The sequence below is a fragment of the Pristiophorus japonicus genome, chromosome 10 (assembly GCF_044704955.1).
Source record: "Pristiophorus japonicus isolate sPriJap1 chromosome 10, sPriJap1.hap1, whole genome shotgun sequence".
Classification (NCBI taxonomy): Eukaryota; Metazoa; Chordata; class Chondrichthyes; family Pristiophoridae; genus Pristiophorus; species Pristiophorus japonicus.
Window position 1 is genome coordinate 198,507,285 of NC_091986.1, and position 18,744 is coordinate 198,526,028.

Consider the following 18,744-nt stretch of genomic DNA (forward strand, 5'->3'; position numbering starts at 1 on the left):
TAGATGCAGGAAGAATGTTCCCAATGTTGGGGAAGTCCAGAACCAGGGGTCACAGTCTAAGGATAAGGGGTAAGCCATTTAGGACCGAGATGAGGAGGAATTTCTTCACCCAGAGAGTGGTGAACCTGTGGAATTCTCTACCACAGAAAGTTGTTGAGGCCAATTCACTAAATATATTCAAAGGAGTTAGATGAAGTCCTTACTACTAGGGGGATCAAGGGGTATGGTGAGAAAGCAGGAATGGGGTACTGAAGTTGCATGTTCAGCCATGAACTCATTGAATGGCAGTGCACGCTAGAAGGGTCGAATGGCCTGCTCCTGCACCTATTTTCTATGTTTCTATGAATGGCGGTGCAGGTTCAAAGGGCCGAATGGCCTACTCCTGCACCTATTTTCTATGTTTCTATGTACCAAGCCTTGCCACACCAAATATTCTCTTGGTTCGCCTTCAGAGAGACAGACTGAATACACATGCAAAAGATACCAGCATCCAGTCCAGATCATAAGGAGATGTTTTTGTTACATCTCTGGTTAATGCTATCACATAAGTAGATATGGAGCAGTGCAAGTCAACTCCCATCTAAGTAAGGCACTCAATGTACTTAACAGAGCGAATTACATCACTGAACCCAAGGAGGTTATCAACAGCAGACCCGAATTCATAACAGTATCCATAAATTTGTAAGTAACGTTTATTTACACAATGACCTGGAGTTTCCGCTTGGTTTCTGCCCAGATACCAGCGCAATCTGGGCGGAATCGATTGAAATAGCATAAAAGATCTCGGAATTTAAAGCGTGAGTTACGCACATAGCAATGTTCCCTCTAATTTTGTTTGGGGCCGCGCGGGCCATTCACAATAGCGCGTATGCGGATTTGTGTATTGAAAAGCCGACTTCCGACTGTGCAGGTTCCCTGGAGCCCATAACCATTTACTGTAGAATTTCCGTGATCTTTTACGTGGTGTCAGAAGTCAATTTGCCCTTAGCAGTCCCCGCCCACGAAACTTGTCACGCCCCCAGGTCGGCATGGCGAGTTTCCGCCAACTGCGCCTGTGCAGGGGTGCTCATCACATTGTGTCCAGGATTTCAGGCACACAGGCGTCCATGGTCACAACTGCAGTGACTATCAGTCAATTGAAGCCTTACTGTTTCTCATACTGACGCTACAATGACTTTAAATTCAGTTTGAATGAGTTCATATTCAGTCAATTGGTCTGCCCTTGGTACATAACACCTGTGACCAGCAATAAATTGAAACCACTGATTAGCCCTTCTCCTACCCAATCTGGACATCAATTTGCACAGCAGCTTCCTTTAGTCCACATAGAATTTTTATGCAAATTTTATACAAAAAACATAATTTAATGTTACATTAGAAAGTGCATAACGAGGACAATTATTTTAAGTCTCAGATAAAAGCAGCTACAGGCACTGTGAGGCACTCTTTACCTTTCAGAAACTGATTGTTTGAAATACACAACACGCACCTTTACATTGTGATCTTGAATATTGTTGTCTGCAATTGCCTGCAGGAATGGCTGAGTGTGATCACCAAGTGTTAAATTTCGTACATACAGTTTGGCCTTGTCTGGCGTGGTGGTGGAGCTGCAATGGTCCTCATCTTTCTCCTCATTATAACTATAATTAATCTGGCTTGTCTGCAAGCCACCGGAGAAAAGGGAAGATTGCAGCCATTCTGTTAAATATAGAAATTGTATTAATTCTACAAACAACTCCACGTTTTTCATGTCACAACTTATATTTATATAGCGCTTTTAACATAGTAAAATGTACCAAGGTGCTTCACAGCAGTGTTAGACATAAATTTGACACTGAGCCACAAGAATAATTTAGGGCAGATGACCAAAAGCTTGGTCAAAGAGATAGGTTTTAAGGAGCATCGTAAAGGAGGAAAATGAGGTAGAGAGGCGTCGAGGTTTAGGAAGGGAGTTCCAGAGCAGATGGCCCAGGCAGCTGTATACACGGCCACCGATGGTTGAGCGATTATAATCAGGGATGCTCAAGGGGGCAAAATTTGAGGAGCGCAGATATCTCGGTGGGGGTGTGGGGGTCTGCTGGAGGAGATCAGAAATAGGAAGGCCATGGAGGATTTGAAAACAAGGATGAGAATTTTGAAAGCGAGGTGTGCTTAACCAGGAGCCAATGTAGGTCAGTGAGCACAGGGGTGATGGGTGAGTGGGACTTGGTGCGAGTTAGGCCACGGGCAGCCAAGTTTTGGATGGCCTCAAATTTATGTAGGGTAGAATGTGGGAGGTCAGCCTGGAGTGCACTGAAACAGTCAAGTCTAGAGATAACAACAGCATGGATGAGGGTTTCAGCAGCGAATGAGCTGAGACAGGTAAGGAGACAGGCAATGTTACGGAGGTGGAAATAGGCGGTCTTAGTTATGCCGCGGACATGTAGTCGGAAGTTCATTTCAGGGTCAAACACAAGGTTGTGAACAGTGTGGTTCAGGCTCACACAGATGCTAAAGAGAGGGATGGAGTCGGTGGTTAGGGAACTGAGTTTGTGGCGGGGACCGAAGAAAATGGCTTCGGTCTTTTTTCTATGTTTCTATGTTTCCCAATATTTAATTGGAGAAAAGTTCTGCTCATCCAGTACAGGGTGTCGGTAAAGCAGTCTGACAATTTAGAGAGCATGGAGGTGTCTAGAGAAGTGATTGTGAGGTAGAACTGGATGTCATCAGCGTACATGTGGAAACTGACTGTGTTTTCGGATGATGTTGCCAAGGGGCATGTAGATGAGAAGTAGGAGGGGACCAAGGATAGATTCTTGGGGGACACCAGAGGTAACGATGCGGGAGCGGGAACAGATGCCATTGCATGTGATTTTTTGGTTACGATTAGATTGACAAGAATTAAACCAGGCGAGTGCAGTCCCACCCAGCCAGACGATGGTGGAAGGGCGTGGAGGAGGATGGAGTGGTCAACCGTGTCAAAGGGTGCAGACAGGTTGAGAAAAGCGAGGAGGAATATTTTAATTTTGTCACAGACACAAAGGATGTCATTCGTGATTTTGATTGTGAGCCCTTTCGGTACTGTGGCAGGGGTGGAAACCGGATTGGAGGGATTCAAACATGGAGTGGCAGGAAAGATGGGCATAGATTTGGGAGGTGATAACACATTCAAGGACTTGAGAGGAAAGGGAGGTTGGAAATAGGACGGTAGTTTGCAAGGACGGAGGGGTCAAGGGTTTTTTTGGAGGACAGGAATGATGACGGCAGATTTGAAGGAGGGGGGGGGGACAGCATCTGAGAACTGTTAACAATGTCAGCTAACATGGGAGCCAGAAAAGAAAGTTGGGTGGTCAGCAGTTTAGTGGGAATAGGGTCGAGGGAGCAGGAAGTGGGTCTCATGGACAAGATGAGCGTGGAGAGGCCAAGCGGGGAGATTGGAGAGAAACTGGAGAAAGATGTGAGTTCAGGGCTCGGGCAGGAGGGAATCTTAGAGGAAATGTGGCCCGGTAGGCTAAGGGAAGGAAAGGAAGTGTCAGAGGCAGCTGATCAGATGGTCTCAATCTTAGAGACAAAGTGCATGAGCTTCTTGCAGTTGTTGTTGGAGGGAAGTGTGGAGGAGGACAGGGGAAAGGGGCTCAAGAAGACAGTTAGCAGCAGTGAATAGAAATGGGGGGTTATTGTTGCATTCCAGAATGACCCTGGAATAGGGAGCAGTTCTGGCAGACAAAAGTAGGATCCGGTAATGCTTTATGTGGTCCAGCCAGATCTGAACAGCACAATGCCTGCTGCAAGACCATCTGGTCAATGCTGTTCCACACTCAGCAAGACAAACCAAGAAAGCCTCTCTGAACCCCACAATGCCCGTCCATTTCAACAGCCACTAAATATCCGATCATCAAAGGCCCTCCAACTACTTCTCATTTATATTAGAGCACAGACATGTCCACCTTCCATTCATATTAAAAAAAATCCTAATAGTAAGTATACAGTGAGACCCTAACCGCTAAAAGAAAACCTTCAAAACTATAGAAGCTTGTGCTTTGAAGGGCTAAGCTAAAGCCGTTTGACATGGGCAAATGTACAGAACCACCACCAGAGGAGATATTAGCACAATAACTGGGTTAAACCCTTTTCACTTTTGATGCAAAATACTGGGAATCCTCAAAGTATTACGGAACTAAGGGCTTTGGTGCATTATATATTGTCAGCATACTAACTGGCACATTCGACCTCCAGAGATGACAAAGGAGTGCTCATTCCCAAATATGATGCATGCAATCCGAGGAGGAGACCAAGATTCCTTTCTGTGTCTATCAGAGGTGAAGACAAACTGCCAAGGTCTGGTGTGGTGACTACTTCCTGATCTGGCTATTTTGGAGAGGTAAGGAAAGAGAGATTAAAAAGCTATTAAATACATTTAAAAAAACAATTTACTCAGTCTGAAGTAGGTTAGAAATGTTATACTTATTTTTCTTACATTATAAACAGTAGTTAGTATACGATGCAGTATTTTTTTTTTCAAAATGTACTTAAATATGGGAACCAAGAACAATTAACCCATTCATTAAACATTGAGGTAACAATGGAGCAGATCTTAGTGCAGTTTTACTAAATGCTTCTGTACCTCCATATACTGGCCAACGCAAAATGCTTGCATCGATTCCCGAGTATCTTCAAACTGGAGAGCAGCTTCTAATGCAACCACTGGGTCTTCTCCAGCAAATTGAGCTGAAAGCAAAAATACACTGCTATGACCACCATTTACAACAAAGAAGCATTCTAACAGTAACACATTTGTAAAATACCAATCCTGTTGGCGTTGTCTGGATTAACAAAACGCTTTAGCAATTCTGCGATGGTGTTTTTTTTCCAATGGGCAAATGGCTACTCTATTTATTTTACAGGCCTCTTCACAATTGGGATCTAATTGTGTTCTTTTTGACTCGACCAATATAAATTGGTGAATTTTAAGCACTTCGTCCCCTTCCCCAAGGGTTGCACTCTCAAAACAACCTCCTTGAGTCACAAGATCCCTGGCCACCAACTTTCCCATAAACACAACCAACCCCGCTTTTAAATCGGCAAACACGAGGCATACATGGAGTGCGGGCAAGACACACAGGGGTAGAAATTCTTCTCACGCGATACCACAAAATGGCCGGTATTAGATCGGCCGCCCGTTTTACGCGGTGCTCAATATTCAGTTCCATTGACTGAAATGGAACCGACTATCAGACGCTGCACATAGCGGGCGGTCGATCCCATATCGCCCATTTTGTGCAACCGCCAGAGACGAATTTCTACCTCATAGCGTTAATATCTCCCCACCTAAAAAGTGGAATCCTCCACGACCCAACAATACAAACAAGGAACAGTGGCAGGCAGATCTCATTATATGGGTTCAAAATTCCTATACTTACATGCCCAAAAGCAGGCAAGTAATCTGGTCGACATGTAAATTAAACTGTACCTGTCCCAGGTAAGAATGAAAAGAAAAAAAAATTGTCAATAGTGGTACATTGGTAAAAGTGGCCATAATTTTTAGTGTATTTGAAATTATGAGTCATAAGAAATGAAAGACATTATTTACAAAAATTAAAAGAAATAGGACAAGGGGTGACTAAAAAAAGCCGTTAAAAATTTAAGAACACAAGCAGAGTGAATTAGAACACTCTTCTGTCACTACTTGGATTGATGGCCCCAATGCCAATTTTAATGCACTTTTGGGATCATACCTTGCATGGCTCGAAAAACAGCAGTATAACTACTGTCACTATTGGCTCAGCCATCACTCTTCCAAACTTAGCAAGGTCATCTCAAAGAAGCGTCCTGCATCAGTTTTCTTAGTATCCAACGCCTCCCTTTTTATAAAAAAAAACTTAAGACAATCTCCTGTGCAGTCGATCAATAGTCCAGTCAGCTATATAGTCAAGCTATTTTCCTGTTAGCCCTTTTCAAATCATTGAACACTTGGCAGGACAAAAGACCAGTACTCTGTGTGTAAGCCTGTTTGGAGCTTTCTCATTAACTGGCCATAGCATTACAAGTAGGCAATGAGTTTGGGTACTTCCCTCGCACACCTCGATACAAATGGCATCAGTACTGTACCTACAATATCAGAATAATAGTCCTACAAGTGAAGTGAAGTTTGGGCAGTCTCAACCTATTTCCTGCTGAACCAGAGTCCAAGGCACAAAAAAAAATCATAATTCTCTACTAGCTGGCAGTCATATGCACAGACTATAAGAATGGTTAATGTGGGAAATAGAAATGTCCCACTGGTGCAGTAGGTGTTTCCCTTTGCAGTTGGGATGAAGATACATTGTTGTGGCAGAGTAGAAAGTGCTTAATCTGCTATCCAGATCTGGGAATAAGATATGCAAACTAGACACAAAGCATAGGTGTGTTCCATTTCATAAACATCCTTCGTCTTGATGAAGGCACCGAACAAAGGGAAATTAGTTTGATTGGAATGCAGAATTTTGAGAAAAAATATGGACATTTTTTAAAAACTACGTCGGTATGTATCTATCAGTGTGCAATAATTTTGGAAAAAAAAATTATCTGCACATGGGCATGCAATAACATATCCCTGAATGATAATCCTGAAGTGTGAACACAAACTAATATCTAGCTGGGGAGCTGGCACTATTATTGCTGGGCTGCCAGTCTACGAGATGAAGTCCGGAGAGGGGAAGAGGTACCTTTTGTTCAAAATACTCTTCATGTTGCGGTTTAAAAAATATCTCATTTACAGAAATCTTGACCGATTTCAAAAAATGGTGGAGCAGCAACAAGACCCACCAGGCTCTAGCAAAGGTTTTGTGTAGGTTCCATATTTGTGAGGGTGCCCCGGATTTGTGTTTCATGATACAAGTTGGGATACATTCGTCCAGAACATGGAGACGGGATTATGCGTTGAGATCTGAGTGAACCACCTCGTCATGTTCACTCTCATCAGTGAAATTCCTTTTGAAATATTATAAATGAATCTCACCAAGTATGCTGCTCCCACTCAATGATTGTGTCTGGAAATCTTTGATGTCATAAACCTTTGCATCAATTACTGTCCAAAAGCCACCATCTTTATTATGATTCTCAAGATCAGCTTTTCTAATTAGAGTAACCTCCTCGTTATTTCGTGAGCTCTGATTTGTGAAGAATGAACCTGTAAAATCCATACATTAAAACATTAATGACGCAATTTTAAAAAATCAATCTGCAAATTTCTAGGTTACAATTAAAATTTGAATGACTGACAACTTAACGCCACCAAGTATTTTTTTTTAACCAAGTTTGTCCATTATTTTATGCAAACTATCAGTTAAATTGACTTACCCATTATTCCAGGCCATGCTAAATCATCGTTATCATCCCTCTCTTTACCAGGTGCCAATTGGTTAAACCTGTCTAAATGTTCCAACAATCCAGCCAACAGAGGGATGGCCCCAGCCTCCTGCATCAGTCCAGCATTTTTAGTAAGCAGCAGCACAACACAAACCACCAACTCAGGAAGCAGAACTCCTGCATCAAAACAAAACAGAATAGAACATAACAGCCGAAACAGAAGTGTCCCTTGTACCTATCCATTAACTCACTCAAACAAAGTTGAAATCCTGCACTTGGCGACAAGTTACTTTATATTAAATGTAAGCACAGACAGTATTTGAAGCTTTTCAGTCTTTTTTTTCCCCCAACTTCAAAAATGTTCTTACAGGATGAAAGTCAGAAGCAAAAGTTTAAAAAAAAAGAAAACAGCACAAAAATTTCACATTTTGGGAAGATTAGGCAATCCCTTTGTTCACAACAGTTGCTTGAAAAATATTTTTAAATGTTTGCAATGATGAACCTGAATTAAAAATCTGAACAAATTGGCATTTAATCGTAAAAGAGAAAAGACAGGTTAATGTATGCACCTGTGAGTATGCTCACAGGTTTGGGAGTGACTTAGTCAGTCACATGATGTTCACAAAACTCAATAAAACCCCAGCCAGTTGGGTTCGGAGAATCCACGATGAGGCAGGTGGTTGTGAGCTTTGTGGATGAACTGGTAATGTGTAGTGTGATTGTTAAACCTTTTGCTAATAAATCAACTAGTTCTTAATAGCAATGTATTGCTATGAATTCTTAAGCAATGAACCCTTGAAGCAAATACATTACAACAGGTTAATGTTTTTGAGTGTAGACTCAGAACTGGAAACTGGAAGATAAGCAAGGCCTTAAATGGGACTAAACAAAGAGAAAGAACAGGGAACAAAACCTGATGCCTAAATTACCTGGGCTCAATGACTTATCAAGACATTTATTAAATATGCAAGACCTGAACGGGGATTTATTGGCAATTAATACAACTTGTATAATGGTACAAGTATCTTTGACATTGGATTTGAGCAACATATGTTTTTTTTTTAAATTGTGAAGGATATCTTTTTATCTTCCTTTAAACCAATTTATTGGAAAATTAATGAAGAGAACTGCTAAGTGTTTGGAATTCATTATTTTGGAACAGATGGTGTGAAGTTAAGTGAAATACTGTATACTATTTAATCTGCATTTTGCTCTATACGTCTACTATTCAATAAGTACAAATGAGTACTTTTAGCCTGGACTACATGTTCCGGCAGTATGTTGTTCTTCCGTCACTTCAGGGAAATCTGGAGCACACAATGCGGCAGCCATAGCAGTTCCTATACATAACCCAATGCGCTATTCACACTGCAGAAATAGCACAGATGGGGCGGGGGTTGGGGGGGGGGGGCGGGGGGAGTGCAGGCTTGCCTAAAGAAGTAGATTCTTCTTAGGCGGTCCCTCGTATCGAGGATGACTTGTCTCCACACCTAAAAGGGAGGAGTTCACAGGTATTTCGATGAGGACCTGATATTCCAGATTGCAAACTACATATTGAAGGGTGGAAGATGCCTGTGCGTGGATTTTTTTTAAAAACCTGTGGTGGCCATTGCACACCAGCCACCACAAAGAAATAGATTATGTGGAGAACCTGAATAAAGAATATTGGGTATTAGCCCAAATTGTAGCAGAGAAAGTGAAGACAGAAAGCACCAGCAAAGGCATCACTGGCAAGACTGACACTTATCGCCCATCCCCGAGATGCCCGGATAAAGTCATGGTGGGTCAATACAACTGAATTACACAACTGTGGCTTGCTAGTCCATTTCAAAGGGCAGTTAAGAGTAAGTTCATGTCACATATAGGCCAGACCAGGCAAGAACAGCAGGCGTCCTTCTAAAGAACATGGTAGTGAAATGGTTGGGTTTTTAACAATAATCCAACAGCTTCATGGTCACTTACGGATACTAGCTTTTTACTTCCAGATTATTTTTTAAAACATGGTGGGATTTGAATTAAAGTTCTCTAGACTGTTAGTAGAGGCCTCTGGATTACTGGTCTAGTAACCACTATATTACCATACCCATGTAACTATGATTATGTGACTTCTATTTTGAAGATTATGTTACATAGGTTGAACAAAAAGTTAAATGCTGCAGATGCTGGAAATCAAAAACAACATAAAATGTTGGAAATACTCAGCAGGTGAGGCAGCAGCCTGCAGAGACAACAGATAAGATAATGCTTCAGGCGCACTGTCAGAACTGCTATACGGGTAGCCTTGTTCTACCATGCATCACTGTAGCAATTGCATATTTCAGGTGTATTGAGAACAGATGCACTGAAGCTCCTAAAAATACTAAATATATATGGATTTGTTTAAAAGTATCACTGGTAAATTGGTTACCTGTCAAATCTCCTTCAAGAATATGAGACACTTCTGCAAAATGCCTGTAACTGGTTGAAGCAATGCTGGTTGCCACTGGCAAAATGTCCCCTATGTGTGTACATAGAAGGGCAATATATTTTTTAAGCAATGATCCCACTCCTAAAAGCTCTGGACCTGCAAAAAAATATAAAATGTTAGTTACTAGTTAGGTTAGTCAATTTCAAATAACAAACATTAAAACTGAAAGATTAAAAGCACACTATTTTTTGTAAAAGATAAAACATGAGTATTAGTCTCCCAACTTTAAAAATAGTGATCAAATTAAAACCGTTCATAATTAAACAGTCCATCAATTGTAATTATTCAGACATATCACATATCATTCCCCTTGAGCCAACAGGAGAGTTGACACAAGACACTACCTTCTTCTTCAAACTAAATTGAGCTCAGATTGCAGCTTTACTGCAGATTCTGTATCAGTTGAACGTGACTTTCATAGCAAATCAACTGACCTGTAAGCTAGATTTGCATTGCATTAGTTGTTCATTAGCTACAGGAAGAAGGCAAGAGAAATTTATCAGAAATTCACTTACTGTATCCATTGGTCTCATAGCTGAAATTTACACCTGGGTAAAGTTTGCTGATTAGCAGACGCTGAAATCGCAGTAAAAGATCCAAAGAAGCTGACCTTTCTTGATTGAAGTGCTCATGGTCCAAACATGAAGAAATGTGCCGAGTGACATCTTTCAATTTAGCTATACTCTGCGATGCAATGTTTCTTTAAAAGAAAAAGATAAATAGTTCAATATCTTTTTTTTATATATAAAGCAATTAGTTTTGTTTTCTCTTCCTTTTTACTTGCCAATTTTGTCTTCTGACATCGACCTGAAACGTTAACTGTTTCTCTCTCCACAGATGCTGCCTAACTTGCTGAGTATTTTCCAGCATTTTCTGTTTTTATTTCAGATTCCCAGCATCCGCAGTATTTTGCTTTTGTCTTCTACCTTCCTCTCTAAGATTTGCTGAAGAGCTAGATGTCTTCTATCGCCTTACCCAAACGGCCACTACTCATACACAGGGTATTGGATTCACAGAAAGCATCACAGCTGAGCCCAATCCTGAACAGATCTGATATCCACACACATGAACTTCCAATGGGTACCACTCAACAGTGATCAGGAGAGCGAGCTGCAGCACTCCTGCTAAAAGCCCACCCAAGATCAGATAAATCAGCAGAAAGAACACAATTCCCTAAGTTTAGAATGACCTCTGCTGAGGACACAGTAGGGCTCGAGTGAGTTTCCCCCACAATTCAACAGACTGCTAACATTCAGTCTCTAGGCTCCCATATGAAGAATCACTGGGTGAAGCATTGGAGTATAGCCACTGTCTGTAGAACCATATTTCAGCATACACCACACTTTCTAGGAGTGATGGGGAGGAAATTGAGATAGAGAGAAATAAATGCAACAAAATATTTACCAGTACCTCAATAACTGCTGTACAAGTTGAACAAGGGGTAAGCTTTGTTTCCCAGAAGACTCATATATGCCGGTATTGATGAGATCCTTATCCAGTGGTGTTCTGCTCCGATGGAGCGTTGAAGCATTGGCTTCCTGTTCATCTATCTCCTTCTCTTTTTGGGCTTCTTTCTTCGCTTCTATGTCCTAAAAAAACATTATTATTCAGCAGACAAGAACTCGCTGCTGATCATCCAAACACATTTGCTTGAATTGATGTTTTACACGGCTATAAGATGATAATTAAATGCATTACATAAGTGCTCGCATTAGGATTCTGTTTGAAGATGAGAATTTGAGCAAACTACAGCATCTGAATATTTTTACACCCTTATATTCTTTAACAATGTGTCAGAAACCAGTGTATAGCATATTAGCACAGCTTTCTACAAGCAATTCTGTAAAACAGAGTTCCTTAACTTTTTGTTTGGATATTCTGGGAATACATCCCTGTGGCCTAGTTACCCCAATTTAACCTCTCCTACATTCCAGCAACCAGTTACCAATGCAGCACTAGCAAAAGCCTCCTTCTCTGACACTCAGCCAGAGTAATGGTGAAAGGGTGGTTAAAACAGTTCTAAACTTACAAACTTAAGTAGCTGTCTCCACCTCATTCTCACGCCCGCCCCCCCTCCCCCTCCGGCGCCCCCCGAATAGTTCAACAGGTTAAATCTACTACATCAAGGGCCCAAGTTTCCACATGATTTGCGCCTGATTTTTAGGAGCAACTGGTGGAGAACGGACTATCTTAGAAATCGCAATTCTCCACATTTTTTTTTCTGCAGTTCTAGTCAGGTAGAACAGTTCTACTTAGGAACAGAATTTTTTCTTCAAAAGGGGGCGTGTCCGGCCACTGACGCCTGATTTGAAAGTTTCCACAGTGAAAATGTACTCCAAACTAAAGTAGAATGGAGCAAGTGAAGATTTTTATAGAACAGAAAAAACCTGTTCTACACATTAAAAAATCAGGCGCAGGTTACAAATTAGGCGTCCAGAACGAGGTGGGGGGGGAGGGGAACTCATTAAATTCTACAATAAATCCTTATTTATACTTCTACAAATATTATACAAATAAATCCAACCTGAATAAACATTTATAAGCAAAGAAAAGATTAAATAAACCATCTTCCTACCTGTGTGAAAGTGCTTCAGCCAGGAAGAATGGTGCAGCAAACCTCACAAAACGAGGGAGCCGACCGAACGCGGGGGAGGGAGGGAGCCGACCGAACGCGGGGTTGGGGAGGGAAGGGAGTCAACCGAACGCGGGGGGGGCGGGAGCCTACCGAACGCGAGGGAGGGAGGGAGCCGACCGAACGCGGGGGGGGGGGGGGGGGGCGGGGAGGGAGCCGACCGAACGCGGGCGGGAGGGAGCTGATTGAACGCCGGGGGGGGGGGGGGAGGAAGAGCGAGAGGGGGATAAGGGAGCCGACCGAACGCGGGCGGGAGAGAGGGAAGGAAGCCGACCGAACGCGGGCGGGGAGGGAGGGAAGGGAGCCGACCGAACGCGGGCGGGGAGGGAGGGAAGGGAGCCGACCGAACGCGTGCTGGAGGGAGGGAAGGGAGCCGACCGAACGCGGGCGGGAGTGAGGGAAGGAAGCCGACCGAACGCGGGCGGGGAGGGAGGGAAGGGAGCCGACCGAACGCGGGCGGGGAGGGAGGGAAGGGAGCCGACCGAATGCGGGCGGGGAGGGAGGGAAGGGAGCCGACCGAACGCGTGCTGGAGGGAGGGAAGGGAGCCAAGGGAGCCGACCGAACGCGGGCGGGAGGGAGGGAAGGGAGCCGACCGAACGCAGGCGGGAGGGAGCTGACTGAACGCGGGGGTGGGGAGGGAAGGGAGCCAACCGAACGCGGGGGGTGGCGGGAGCCGACCGAACGCGAGTGGGAGGGAGCCGATCGAACGCGGGAGGGGGGGGAACCGTTCCAGACGGCTGGCGGAAAAGAGAGAAGGCTGCAGGAAGCCTCAGAAATTGAGGAGCCATTTCCCGACGGCAAAAGGGGGAGGTCGTCGGGAAACGGCTGCCTCAACTTTATGAGGCTTCCTGCAGCCTTCTCATTGCTACAAGAAGCCTCAGTGCTTATGTGCTGATAGCAATGTACTTTTATTAAAAAATGTTCAAAAACTAAACAGCTACAAAGAACTACAAAAATGGCCGCGTGCCAATGTTTCCTTCACACGGAGCATCGCGAACGCTCCAACGCGCACGTGCAGCATTGCCGGCAGGAAAAAAACTAATTTAAATAGTACCCGCCCCCTCCCACTTACAAAATCGGCGCGAGTTAGGCTCCGCCCCCCTGGGCGCCGCGCCAAGCAGACAAGGAGCTGCAAAGCGCTCCAGAATCGCGAGTTTTTTTTCCGGCGCCGTTTTAGGTGCGAAAAACGGGCGCCCAGCTCGGAGGGGCGCCCGTTTTTTATCGTGTGGAAACTTGGGCCCCAAGAGTGGTGTATGCTGAAATATGCCGAGCCATAAAATCCATGACATTTCCAGACTTGATCTCAGGTCCATGTTGAGTTAGCCGGTTCTGCCAGGGTGGCTGGAGGTGTACTACAACTAACTTCAACCAGACAACAACACCGACTTACATTTATATAGCACCTTAATGTATTAAAACGTACCAAAGCGCATCACAGGAGCGATTAGACAAAATCTGACACCGAAGCACATAAGGAGATATTAGAACAGGTGACCAGATGCTTGGTCAAAGAGGTAGGTGTTAAGAAGCATCTTAAAGGAGGAGAGAGAGCTGGAGAGGTTGAGGATTAAAAACTCCAGAACTTAGGGCAGGGCTTAGACAGCTGAAGGCATGACTGCCAATGAAGGGGCAAAGGAAATCGGTGATACACAAGAGGCCAGAATTGGAGGAAAGCAGAATTTTTGGAGGGTTGTTGGGCTCAAAGGGGAGAAATGGTCACTTCAGTAGGGTACTGAAAGGCTGTTAGCACCTGTGGATGAGTGCTCCAGCATAAAATCAGCACCTTCGGCAGAGGGGGTGTCAAGCATAATTCTTCTGAAATGTACGAATTACACACATAATAAGATGATACATTACAGCAATTCATAGCAAAGGTTCACAGAAAGCAAAATCACAAACTAAAGGTCACAATAAGAAGGTAAACACTGTTTATAAGGTAGCACTCTTACTTTGAGCCAGACGGCCATGGGTTCAAGTCCTATCCAGAAGGACTTGAACAAATAATCTAGGTTGACAATACAGTTCTGAGGGAGCGCTGCATTGTTGGAGGTGCTGGCTCTGTCAAGCCCGTGTGGTGGCTGGTGTGCAACGGCCACCGCACGCTAAAAAAAACGTCGCACAGGCATCTTCCACCCTTCAATATGTAGTTCGCGACCTGGCATATTAGGTCCTTCATTGAAACACCAGTGAACTCATCTCTTTTTGGCGTGGAAGCAAGTCATCCTCAATATGAGGGACTGCCTATGATGATAATGTCTTTTGGATAAGACATTAAATCAACACCTGTTCAGCTGGACATTAATAATACTATTAGCACTATTCGAAGAGGAGCAGGGAATTCCTCCGGGAATCTTAACCTAGATCTATCCCTCAAAAAATAAGCAAAACAGATTAAATGGTCATTTACCTCATTTGATGCTTGTGGGATACTGCCATGCACACATTGGCTGGTGTGTTTAACTATGTAACAATGACTACATTTAAAAAATAATTCATTGGCTGTGAAGTACTTTGGAAAATCCTGAGGTTATGAAAGTTGATATTTAAATGCAAGTTGTTTCGTTTTTTTAATGCAGTACATTGTAGTGAGGCTTGAAATTGAACTTTGCACAAAACTAAATTAGTACAGTACTACTTACCCTTGTTTTGATGGATCCAAGTAAAAGTAAATTATAATTAAGCTCTGATGTTAAACAAAACATTTCTGGAGCACTATAATTTAAACAGGCCCGCTGGAACAACCACACCTGGGAAACCAATAGGAGATATAAGTGGAAGAAAATAAAATCGAAGGAAAGAGACACACAAGAAAGGAAGAGGCAGATTAAAAAGAGATAAAGAAAGTGATGTAGGTCTAAAGAAAGCTCTCTCGAAGCAGAGCCCTGTGGCAAAACTGGACAGTCAATGGAAGTGGTCCTGAAGAAATGAACTATAATCTCTTTAGACCACACATGTTATGGAGCAAAATGAGGCAATGATTAAATGGGCATTCATCAATTCTCCTGTTTGAATATGCTAAATCAATTCACAACCAGTTCCATGACACAGTGTTTCACATGCAAAAGCAAAAAGGGCTCTTATCCTGTGGAATGTCAACCTCTAAATAATTGAAAACAACCTGAATACTGAAGTACTTGGAACTAAATGATTTTTTTTTACCTGGATTTCAGCTGTAATTGCAGCATTGAGTGCAGACTCCAAGCCGCCATCTGCCATTAGACTGCTCACCAAAAGATCAATCATAAAGCGACGACCCGGACTTACATTCATTTCATTCCCTGAAACTTAATTTACAGTAAAATTAAAAAGAGATCAACTCTGAATATGCACAAAAATGTAGCTGGTTTAAATTTAAGTCTCTGCAAAGTGGATTTGGTCGTGCATTGGGTTAGATACTGGCCATTCACCCACACAACCTCAGTTCAAATCCAGCTCAAAGGAGTAAGTCTCACCAGGGCTCTATGGGTAGTAGAATTCTGTGCTTAATTTGGCAACCTCACTCAGAGAAGCCACGTGGGTGCTCTTCTGAAATTAAGGCTGAGGTACACTGTACCCCAGGGCAAGTTTTAATTGACCTTGGACCTACTGCTAAGGTTTCCAAATGGTCAGTTTCTATTTTCAGGGCCAACATCCCTCATAATAGAATTCACAACCTTACCTGCATTAGGTAGCAATGCCGAAAGGGCTCTGGCTCGTTCTTCTGCTGTAGGGAGCAACACAGACCAGCCACTCTGCAACACAGCCTGTGCAGATGATTGGACTGTATTGAGAACCCCAGCGTTGCTGGCAAGAGTCACCACAGTCTGTTTCAAGCTATTCAACAGAACACTTCCTATGCCCAAACCAAGGCATTCTGGGTCCACTTGATGGCTAATAGCAGCATGAAGCTAGAATTAAAAACAAAAACATTAAAATTAAATGATATATTTTGTCCATTTCTCTGTCAGATTTCCTTCCCCACGCCACCCCCTCCCACCACATGGCATACCCCCAGCTAAAAGGCAGGCAAAATGAGATTAATTTAAAAACAATGCTAATTCCAGTCAGCCCATTTGCCTGGTATACAGACAAGACACTACACATAGTTGGGAAGAACTAAAATCACAGCGAGTCATTTAATTACAAAAAGAAAAATCAGATTTTGCAGGAGCAACTTTTAGCTTTAAAAGTTAAATGTGATGAATTGAAACACACAGCTCTTGATTTAGGTGCAGACATCCCATTACCTGAAGTCTCAGTAGATTGAGCGTTGCCACGGCCATACATTCTTTCTCCTGTGGTGGAGGCCAGTCCGAACTACCATCCATTCCTTCACTTACTTGCCGCAACAGCAAATCCAGTTGCTCAAATGTCATCTGGCAAACGTCCACAACAAAGGGCACACGAAGGCCAATTGACCATTCTGAACACGAGGACCAAGCAAAGCTCTAAAGCAACAGAAAGTCATTTTAAACACAAAGCCAAATTACGCAATTGTAATGCTGTTCATTTACTGATACGTTACCTAGAATTAATTTTTACAGCTCTAAATTTAAACCACTCTTGACACGCTCATTGAGCAAGTCCAAATAAGTAACTGAATGATGCAGACCAGGTTTAATTCCCTGATAAACGATCTAAACTAGCTTGGCAGGGGGATGGGAACCTGAGAACAAATTCAATAGGGAAGGAAGTAAAGCTGAAATTGGATAGCAAGAATGTAAAACGTGAATCTGTAAGACAGAGGAGACAAGGGTTATTAAGTAGTAATCAAGGAGGTCTTCCTGTTTTAAATGACATATTTTAATGCAAGGAGTATAGCAAATAAGGCGGATGAGCCAAGAGCACAGATAGACACTTGGGAATATGACATTATAGCCATTACAGAGACATGGCTGAAAGAGAGGCAGGTTTGGCAGCTCAATATTCCTGGTTATAGGATTTTGAGACAGGACAGAGCGGGGGGTAAAAAAAAGGGGAGGGGTGGGGGAGGGTCACGGTATTGATTAAAGAAACTATTACAGCTGTGAGGAGGGATGATATGTTAGAGGGATCATCAAATGAGGCCATATAGGTCGAATTGAAAAATAAAAGAGACACGATCACACTGCTGGGCGTGTATTGTAGACCCCCAAACAGTGGGAGGGAGCTAGAAGAGCAAATATGTAGGCAAATTTCTGTAAAGTCCAAAAACCATAGGACAGTAATAGTAAGGGATTTTAACTATCCCAATATTAAATGGGACAAATATAGTGTGAAGGGTATATAGCGGGTGCGGAATTCTTAAAATGCATTCAAGAGAACTTTTTTAGTCAGTATATAGCAAGCACAACATGAGAGGGGGTGGTTTTGGATTTAGTTTTGGAGAATGAAGCTGGGCAGGTGGAAGGGGTATTAGTGGAAGAGCACTTGGGTGCCAGTGACCATAATTCAGTCAAATACAAGGTAGTTATGGATAAGGACAAGGATAGACCAGGAATAAAAGTCCCAAATTGGGGAAAAGCTAACTTTGTTAAGTTGAGAAGTGATTTGGCCACAGCAGACTGGAAACAGCTACTTGTAGGTAAATCAGTGTCGGAACAGTGGGAGGCATTCAAGGAGGAGATCCGGAGGGCTCAGGCCAAACATGTGCCATTAAAGAAAATGGGTGGGAATAACAATTCTAGAGCCCCCTGGATGTCTAGGGACATTCAGGGGAGGATAAAGAAAAAAAGGGACGTTTGTGTCATATACCGACGGCTAAATATTGTAAAATCTTTGGAGGAATATAGAAAGTTCAGAGGCAAAATTAAAAAGGATATTAGGAATGCTAAGAGAGCATGAAAAATTCTTCAAGTAAAATTAAGGAAAACCCAAAGATGTTCTATAAATATATTAAGCAAGAGGATAACTAAAGAAAAGGTAGAGCCAATTAGAGACCATGAGGGTAATCGCTATGTGGAGGCAGAAGATGTTGGTCTGATTCTTAATGAATACTTTGTGTCCATTTTCACAAAGGAAAGGGGCAATGCAGATACTGCTATCGAGGAGGAGTGTAAAATTCTGGATGAAATAAACATGAGAGGACGTATTAAGGGGTTTAGCAGCTTTGAAAGTAGATAAGTCCCCAGGCCCGGATGAAATGCATCCCAGGCTGTTGAGCAAAGTAAAATAGGAAATAGCAGAGGCCTTGGCTATCATTTTCCAGTCCTCTTTGGATTGGGCATGGTGCCAGAAGATTGCTAATGTGGTACCTTTGTTTAAGAAGAGAGAAAGGGATAGGCCGAGAAATTACAGGCCTGTCAAACTAACCTCAGTGGTGGAAAAATTATTGGAAAATATCCTGAAAGACAGGATAAA

General features: G+C 42.9%; 1 protein-coding gene across 10 annotated transcripts in view; it reads right to left on the reverse strand.

Annotated features, from left to right (window-relative positions):
• herc2 (HECT and RLD domain containing E3 ubiquitin protein ligase 2) overlaps nt 1–18,744 on the reverse strand; it is a 286,911-nt gene that overhangs the window by 172,088 nt on the left and 96,079 nt on the right. For all 10 annotated transcript variants that reach the window (XM_070892466.1, XM_070892467.1, XM_070892465.1 and 7 more), the window contains exons 17-27: nt 16,653–16,853; nt 16,085–16,313; nt 15,586–15,710; nt 11,204–11,382; nt 10,309–10,493; nt 9,734–9,889; nt 7,318–7,503; nt 6,977–7,147; nt 4,604–4,707; nt 4,197–4,347; nt 1,490–1,698 (exon numbers count right to left, since the gene is read on the reverse strand). In XM_070892466.1, coding sequence (XP_070748567.1) covers nt 1,490–1,698; nt 4,197–4,347; nt 4,604–4,707; nt 6,977–7,147; nt 7,318–7,503; nt 9,734–9,889; nt 10,309–10,493; nt 11,204–11,382; nt 15,586–15,710; nt 16,085–16,313; nt 16,653–16,853 — 1,896 coding nt within the window. The remainder of the gene's footprint in view (nt 1–1,489; nt 1,699–4,196; nt 4,348–4,603; nt 4,708–6,976; nt 7,148–7,317; nt 7,504–9,733; nt 9,890–10,308; nt 10,494–11,203; nt 11,383–15,585; nt 15,711–16,084; nt 16,314–16,652; nt 16,854–18,744) is intronic.